This window comes from Mytilus edulis, chromosome 3 (assembly GCF_963676685.1).
Source record: "Mytilus edulis chromosome 3, xbMytEdul2.2, whole genome shotgun sequence".
Classification (NCBI taxonomy): domain Eukaryota; kingdom Metazoa; phylum Mollusca; class Bivalvia; order Mytilida; family Mytilidae; genus Mytilus; species Mytilus edulis.
This window is the reverse complement of record NC_092346.1, coordinates 101,601,414-101,610,523: the sequence shown is the minus strand read 5'-3', so window position 1 is coordinate 101,610,523 and position 9,110 is coordinate 101,601,414. Positions and strand designations below refer to the sequence as shown.

At 34.2% G+C, this 9,110-nt stretch overlaps 1 protein-coding gene and 1 long non-coding RNA gene across 2 annotated transcripts; one reads left to right on the top strand and one right to left on the bottom strand.

Annotated features, from left to right (window-relative positions):
- Nucleotides 1-4,423: 4,423 nt before the first annotated feature.
- On the top strand, nt 4,424-6,347 carry LOC139518009 (leucine-rich repeat-containing protein 74A-like). Its single transcript, XM_071309633.1, has one exon. The coding sequence runs from the start codon at nt 4,544-4,546 to the stop codon at nt 6,128-6,130; it is 1,587 nt and encodes a 528-aa protein (XP_071165734.1). The 5' UTR covers nt 4,424-4,543; the 3' UTR covers nt 6,131-6,347.
- Nucleotides 6,348-6,912: 565 nt separating this feature from the next.
- LOC139518010 (uncharacterized) lies at nt 6,913-8,173 on the bottom strand. Its single transcript, XR_011663259.1, has 2 exons — nt 7,911-8,173; nt 6,913-7,535 (listed from the first exon to the last, which is right to left on the bottom strand). It is a non-coding gene; the product is annotated as an uncharacterized lncRNA (long non-coding RNA).
- Nucleotides 8,174-9,110: the final 937 nt, after the last annotated feature.

Below are 9,110 nucleotides of genomic sequence, written 5' to 3'. Positions count from 1 at the left end.
TTTTTTTCTAGGAGTTACGCCCCTTTGAACTTATTTACTTTAATGTACTACTGCAACAGTTTGTCATCGCAACTCCTCTCAAACCACACAACAGAATTTCATGAAACCTTTTCAGATAATAAGGACATACTACGCAGATGTGCATATCGACAGGAAATTACGATTCAATTTTTTTCCAGGAGTTACGCCCCTTTGAACATATTTGCCCAATATACTACTGCAACCTTTTGTCATCGCAACTCCTCTCAAACCACACAACAGTATTTCATGAAACCTTTTCAGATAATAAGGACATACTTTGTAGATGTGCATATCGACAGGAAATTATGATTCAAATTTTTTTCTAGGAGTTGCACCCCTTTGAACTTATTTGTTTCAATATACTTCTGCAACAGTTTGTCATCGCAACTCCTCTGAAACCACACAACATAATTTCATAAAAACTTTGTAGATAATAAGGACAAACTATGTGCATATTGACAGGAAATTATGACTCAATTTTTTTTTCTTATACAATTTTTTTTTCTTACACATATTTTATTTCTCCAATGACAATGTGGGGACGTGGGGTTTGTGGGCGTGCTCACTAAGGTTCTTTAATTGTGGATAAAACATCCTGCAGACATAAAAAAAAAAAGTAAAATCACAAAAATACTGAACTCTGAGGAAAATTGAAAACTGAAAGTCCCTAATCAAATGGCAAAATTAAATGATAAAACACATCAAACGAATGGACAACTTACAACTGTCATATTCCTGACTTGGTACAGGCATTTTCAAATGTAGAAAATGGTGAATTGAACCTGGTTTTATAGTGCTAAACCTCTCACTTGTACGACAGTCGCATCAATTTCCATTATATTGACAAAAATGATGCGTGAACAAAATGTCACAAAAAGGGGAACAAAAACAACACGGACTCAACCAAAAACTATGGGCAACTATATGTGCACTGGAAGGGGATGCAGATCCGGCTTCAAATGTGGCACCCGTGGTGTTGCTCATGTTGTTACAATTCTTGTAAATAGTCTTATTTAAGAAACATATCCGATATCATCTGTATAACGAATATTCCATAACGGTCAACCAACTTTTGATGGCGTCCATAATATTTACGAAGTGATGATCACAACTTCACCATTCTTTGTTGTAAAGTTATGTTTTCAACCGACCCTCATATTCAATTTCTAGATAAAAGTTTTAATCAAAGGGCAAAATCAAAAGCTCAAACACATCAAAAGAATATATCTATTGATCTTGTTGTTTCACAGAGAGACTTGTGAGATGAACCTAGTGTTGGAGATGGTGATCCATGTTGGAACTATATAATCTAGTGGTTATAAAAGGAAATATTTCATATCACTTCTAAATATTTAATATTTTCTTCATTTGCAGTGAAAACTATGAGTAATCTTTCTTATTTCTTCTACTCATTCAAAGCAAATTTCCAATTGAACAGATTTGTTATGTATTTTGTTTCATATCAAGTAGAATATGCATTTAAAAAAAACTCACGATTTGCAGTTATTGAAATTAGTACTGGTTTTTATACAATCGCAAAAAAAAATTTGTGGTCGTATATTGGTACCACGTAGTCATCCAGACAATAACTTTAGTATAAGTAAATAGAAATCTATGAAATTTAAATACAAGGTTTATAACCACAAAAGGAAGGCTTGGATTGATTTTGGGGGTTATGGTCCTAACAATTTAGGAATTTAGGGCCAAAAAGGCATTCTTCTAGTTTCCAGACAATAACTTGTGTTTAAGTGTATGGATCTCTATAAAATTACACCACAAGTTTCCATACAACAAAGGTGTGGTTAGGATTTGCTTTGGGGGGTTATGGCTCAAACCGTTCTGGAATTAGGGGCAAAAAAGGGCTAAAAACTCTGGGTTTTCTGGTTAATGGACAATTTAAAAGCAGAGAAAGGGAGATAATAAAAAAAAAAATGGTACAATGTTGTAAAAATGTTGGATTACCTCCCTTACACTGCTTTTAAATCCTCTATTTAAGACTTTTATTATGTATTAAATGGGTAATTGTGGTTGCAAACTCCATATGAAATTTGATTTGAGATTATGACCTTATCTTGAGGGAAATGATATATTTTTTTGTGGGAAAAAGGGGGGGGGGGCAATTTTTTCAGAATTTAACAAAATTTCTTCATAAATTATAGGGGGGTTGGGGTTGAATATGCAACAGCATAGTGTATTGCACAAAAGCAAAAATATTTGGGTTATTTTTTTTTGTGTTTTTTGGGAGGGATCAATTGACACAGGCACAGTGTGTTGCACAAAAGCAAAAAATTGAATATAAATTCAAATCATATAACCAATTCTAAGTTTTTTGAAAACAGTTAATCTGTGTCAGAAACCTATCATTTGTCAAATATTTAATTACAATCCAAATTCAGACCTGTATAAGTGCGAATATTGTGTCCATGTTTGCCCCAACTGTTCAGGGTAAGACCTCTGCGGTCGTATCCAGCTGCGCCCGGCAGAGCAATTTATATAGGATAAGATACTAAAATGGTTAATTTCTTAAGATTGTATGGTCATTTGTTCATTTGTTGTCCAAGTCTAAAGCTATTACCATGACAACTACAGTGTTACAGGCTGACTTTTTTCAAAGTAAACATGTGATTACTATTAGTTTCACCTTCGGCCTCACCACCTATGGATTTTACTAACCCTCTATGGATCTGTAGGGGGTCAGTAGCGAACCATATAACTTATAATGGTAATCAATTGTAACTGATTATATGCCCTTTATGGACCCTTTCATTTGGGAAATAAAAAATACTCTATTCTATTCAATTAGATAGATAGAAACTTTAAATAGCAAAAATGATTAACAAGATAAGTCAACATACTCAAATTGTTAGTCAACTTCTTCACAAATGATCAGCAAATCAATATCCACAAACAAATTGTCAGGCCTATCAAACGTGTATGTGTTAACAGTTTTTGTCGAGCCTGCGACTTATGTCACAGAAAGCTCGACATAGGGAGAGTGATCCAGCAGCGGCGGCGGTGTTAGCTAACTTCATAAAAGCTTAATATTTTAAAAGGTGGAAGACCTGAATGTTTCATACTTTGTATATAGATGCCTGGTGTTACGATGTTACCGTCTGCCACAGGTCCATTGTCCTTGACTTCATTTTCATGGTTCAGCGACTACTTGAAAAAAAGTTGTAATTTATGGTAATGTTAATTTCTCTCTTGTTATGAGTAATAGGATAACTATATTTGGTATGTGTGTAACTTGTAAGGTCCTCATGTCTCATTTTCTTGAATCATGAATAGTGTTTGTGATAGTTGTAGTAAAGCTTTATATTTAGAACTATCAACATAAAATCAATGATTAGTAAAGAAGACGAGACATTTCAGCGTGTGCACTCTTGTTTTATAATCATGTGTAGTTTAACGACATCTGCAATCTATTATCTTGTTTACCATCCCATAAATTGCACTAGACTAAATGTCTTGCTTCTGTTTATCTTGCTATGCTAATTTTTTGGCATGGTGAACAAACTGTACAAGATACGACCCGTCAAAGGTATATACATGGGCCACTCTTGTCTAAGTTCAATATAATTATTTGGCGAATGGTTTATCTAAATTTAAAAGTGGCAGCTAGTTAACATTCACTCCTCAGTTTTGTTTATCTTGATCCGCCCGCCCCCTCCCTCCTCAGGCTCTTTTTCAACGAAAATCTCGAGTTTTGTATGTATGAATAATAAGAAATGTTGAGCAAACGTCTATGCATCCGACAAAATATAATCAGAAGACACAGGTCTCTAGGTCATCATACATTCTTTAACAATAAATAGTAATCTTCTGTAGAATATTCAGGGGCCATGCTTTAAATCGTATAGGTTCTAATATAAATTGTTTCGATAAATTAATCCAAAATAATTATAGATCTATCATTATTCCAATTCTCCAAATAACGAAAAACAGTAAGATATAACATACGACAACTTTATAACGATGTTCCTGATAAGATCTGATAAGGAAATGCACATACAAAAACTGCGATGTTAATATGCTTGTTCAAAGGGCTTAGTCTCTCCGTTAAATCATCGACCAGTAGATGACAAAAACGCAAAATTTAAACCAGCGACGAAAAGGTGCTTTGCTCTTAAATCGCGAAAAAAATAAGACAAAATACAGTTAATTTAATAGTTTGAAATTAATTTTGGAAGGCGGAAACGTTTATTTAAAAATATATGTTCTGCTCTGTTGAAAACCAAAAAAGAATCATATTTGGTCAAGACAGGATGGCAATTAATAATCTGGCTTAACAAAATACAGGAGAGAGTATACAAAAGTGAAAACATAGACGGTCAACTGACCAAAGAAATGTCTATGTAATTTTAAAACAAATTAAGAAAAGCTACAAGGAGCTACAAGGAGCTACGCATTATGACGCCACAGACGTCAAATCTCACCTAGCAACTAAATAGACTCACAACGTTAACACCGTTGTTTCTGCAAGACAGTTTTTGGGGCAACCAGTTTATCAAAATTCAACAACATGGCGACTACTAGCAGCGATGAGGCAAATCAAATGATGCCAGTTTTGGAAGAGGAAAGCGTAACAGATGTGCAACATGGTTTAGAAGAAGTAAAAAGCATCACAGATCAAGAAAATGAAGGGCATACTGGTGAACAAGAAAACGAAGATGAAAACGAGGATATTGTAGACGAAAACGAGGATAGTGTAGATGAAAACGATGACAGTGAAGATGAAAACGATGACAGTGAAGATGAAGAGACTGAAGGAGAAAGGGAAGTTAAGAAAAAAGAAGACCAGGATCCTGATACGGACTTAGAAATTGAAGAAGAAAAGTCAGAGTTTGATTCAGATATGCGAGGAATTTATATGTGCGCATGCAAACATTTGGGTGTTGTACCCTGTTCTTATTTCTTACGGCATTTGAATGATAAAGAATTGAAATTGAGGCATCATGGTCTAGGAAAACTAGGCGCAAAAGCAATAGCCTTGCCTATGCAGAGCAATACATCAACCCTCATCCTAGATCTTCATGATAATTGGTTGGAAGCTGAAGGCGGTGACGCAATTGCTTCGATGTTATTGGAGAATTGTTACATTTCCGATGTTGACTTGTCCGATAATCGTCTAGGAAGCAGAGGTATAGAATCTGTCTGCAGCATGCTTATGCAAAACACTGTAATTCAAAATATAAATTTGTCCGGAAATGAAATTTCAGACCATGATGCTAAAATTATGGCGGACGCAATAAACGAAAATAACCGTATCAGACATTTAAACTTAAGTCACAACGAATTTTCTGAAAAAGCTGGTAGTATCATCGGACCAGCCGTTTCAGAAAACGAGACTATTGACAATTTGAATTTAAGTTGGAATCATTTTAGACGCACCAGTGCAATAAAGCTATGTGAGGGAATTTCGGAAAACATGGGCCTTCGAAAAGTTAACTTATCAATGAATGGCTTTGATGACGATGTTGCATTTGCTATTTCTGACATTATTAAGAAACATCACACACTTTTAATTCTGGACGTTAGTTATAACAGAATATCAGATCCTGGGGCATTGGTAATTGGAAAGGCTTTAGAGGTTAATGATGTGTTAAAAACATTCAAAATAGGACATAACAAATTTGGTGTTGAGGGTGCAAAGGCTATATTACAGGGGATCAGCTCTGCTAATTCGATCGTTGAAGAACTTGACTTAAGTTGTGTTGAAGTTGACAAAGAATTCTTAAATATGACGAAAGAACTGGTTAAAATACGACCCGTCAAAGTTATACATGGGCCAATCTTGTCAAAGTTTATTATTAAGAAGAGGATGAGATCCGAGGACGATGCTCTGTATTTTGATGTTCCGAAGGAAACTGTCAACCCTTCAAACATTTTAGATCTGGTATATAATTACTGTATCAAGAACAACGTAGAGGTGCACGAGTTCTTAGAAGGAAAATGTGACGAGAAAAAGAAAGTAGAAATTCCTGTGTTTTTATCCTGTTTGAAATCAGCTGGACTTTTACTGACCGAAGATCAGACTAAACTTCTCAATATCTTACTTGAAGAATGTACTGACCAAACCTCAATTGATGTCAGCATTTTCTTGGATTAAAACAATTACGTATTGAAAAATACGAGAATTACTTTACGTTGGCGTGAAGATTCTCTTTATCTTCCATATAGAGCCCCATAGAACAGAACAGAACAGAACATATATATATAGAACTCTGATTTCGTTTTAGTCTAATCTTAGAACTTTAATTTCGTTATACTCCATATGTGTATTTTAATTAGATTGCAGCAACGCATAAATGTATATACATGTACAATTCTTATATAACTTACTTTGCTGATTACATTTTCCATCTACTACAGTTTCGAATGATGCTTCACCAAAAATGTACAAATTTCGCAAAATGGTCGAAAATCGACATTGAGACGCAATTATTCCTATATTTCGGACTAGATTTGGGCAATACCTCTTAAGAAAAAAAGGTAACATTTGTCTTTGCCAGATTTTCTCTTTTTTTAACGTTTTTTACGCCTCGTGATTTCGTGGTAGAGCGCTTGTCCCAGAAGTTGGAAGTCGTGAATTCATTTCCTAATGAATCAGATTACAGACTTAGAAATTGGTATTTGTTGTCGTCAAACACGCAACGTTTTGGAGTAGGAACAGGCCTCACGGTCATAAAACTTTCGAGCATGATTTTTGTACTCAGACTCGAAAATCAACCAATCAAATTGCTGGATTTCATGTTTCGAGCATGATTTTTGTGTTCCGAGCACTGAGCAAAGTTTTATGCCTTCAAGGCCTGATGTATTCGGCTAGAATAGAGAACTAACTATCTAACCTATTTTATTATTCAGAAACTAAAAAAAAGGATGAAACACAAGTAACAAGTAAAGTATTTGTTTTTATGAGACCATTTTTTAGCTTATGAACACAAATCAAAATACAAACGAAATGTATCATCCTTTTGCAAAGATTTTCACTATAATAGACTAGGAAGTAAAGTTCAAATTTCACAATTGTTCAGAGTAATTGAGAATGTCATATTTTAAGACTCTTACTTTCAATACGCAACTTCAAACACCAAAATGAAACCTGCATTAGTAGTTTGTATCTGTATATATTTTTATGATTCCAAGCTTGAAAGTAGATATTGGTATAAATTATACTTTGGCGAAGACTCTTCATTTTCTTCGTTTTCTGTGGCGTAGTTTTTTCTACGATTTGACTGAAAGTTCCTCGTGTTTCTACGCCGCACGGGTGATCTCCTGACATAACGACCACACTCATCCATACAAACGAGTCTGTCCAATTTACATTCCAGTGCACAATATTTAAAGTCCATTCTAGTTTGTGAGTAAATACGGCATGGCCACTCACAGATCAAAGTTATACTGATACATTCACGTCTACACTCGTGCCATACTGCTACATAACTATTACTGGTCCATCTCCCTGATACTACCATTAAAGTCAATAAAAGAGGTAAAACACAATATACCGTCTTCTGAAATAAGATAGAGGATAAAATATAATATCAATGTCACAAAAGTTAAATCATGGTGGCTTTTTTTCAGATATGTAGCAAAATAAATTTTTAAAACATTTTATAAAATAAGCTTACATTATTTTGTTTGAGTACACGTTGCTATTTTCTTTGTTTCTATTGTTTTCCGTTTCCTTTAAAACAGAAAACCGCAAGTTATAGCTGTCTAGATGTTTTATGCTTATGTGATTTTCAAGAAATCTTTTCTTCAATAAGAAATTCCAAGGACAAAGACAGATATATATTATCTCGCAGGAAATACACAGTAGATATTCTACATGATTTCAAAGCAAAATTTATCCAAAACAGATATTGGACAAATCAGTTATGACTTACCATTTTGCTTTCGTACAGAGAAAGTAAACAAAATTAAAAAAACATTATGTTTTCATAGAAGATTTATTTAACAACAAAAACGCAAGTCAACAAAGTTATTAATTACACATGATAATTGATATTAATGTCAAAAGTCATATGACATCAGCAAATTCTTTAGTATAAAACTGTCAAATATATAATTCTACATAAGTGATAAGTATGCGTGGTTTGAACCGGAGCAATGCTTTGTTCTAACGACTGGGGTGAACAGGAAATGACTTTCCAACATACCTAATGTGGGAAACGTGTATATGAACCATAGCCTTAAAACATGTATTACAAATCACCTCACATCATGTGATGTACGCGTATAGTAGTGATGAATCAAGTGACAAAAAAAATCACCCTTACAAACTCGAAAAATTAGAACAATTCTACGTGATTTAATAATGTCCCCCATGAAAAAATGTCCACTGGACACATTTTCATAGTAAAAACTGTCCATGGACAATATTTAATTATTTAAATGTGTACTGGACACAATTTCCTATGAAAATATGTCCTCAAAGGGGGGGGTGGGGGGGGGGGGGGGGGGGGGGGGGCTAGGATGAAAATTTTTGTCCTGCATTTTTTTTAGTTGTAATCTCTGTCCTGCCTTTTTATTTTTCACTCTATTCGGTCCTGCCTTTTTTTTTTTTTAGTTTATCCTGACTTTTTTTACCTAAATTGTCATCCTGACTTTTTTTTTGCAGGTGTCTCATCCTACCTTTTTTTTTAGCCCCCCCCCCCCTTTCTTCTCTTCTCTCAACTCATGGACACTTTTTCACAGGACACTTTTATGTCTTACACGTGCAGCACATTTATTGCAAATCAAATTGTGAAGGCTTAAATTTTCTACTTTAATTTCAGAAAAAAACATTTGCCAATGTAATAAAATAAAGAGTAACTAATCGATATCGAATAAAAATCAACTCGTGACCGACCAACACTGATAATTTAAACTCATGCGCTACGTGACGCGCATTCGTGAATTAATGTGTTGTTCGGTCATTGGTTGACTATTTTTCTCTATTTGAATTCTTCGACTAGTAATTCTATAAATAATGAAAACAAATTGAAATAAAAAATAAGGTTATCAGAATAAAAAGAAATACTCAGAGTTTAAAAACAAAGTTACTCAGAGTATAAAAACAAAGTAATCATAGTGTAAAACCCCAA

Coding starts and splice junctions, on each gene's coding strand:
- LOC139518009 (XM_071309633.1), top strand. CDS start 4,544: ATGGCGACTACTAGCAGCGATGAGGCAAATCAAATGATGCCAGTTTTG.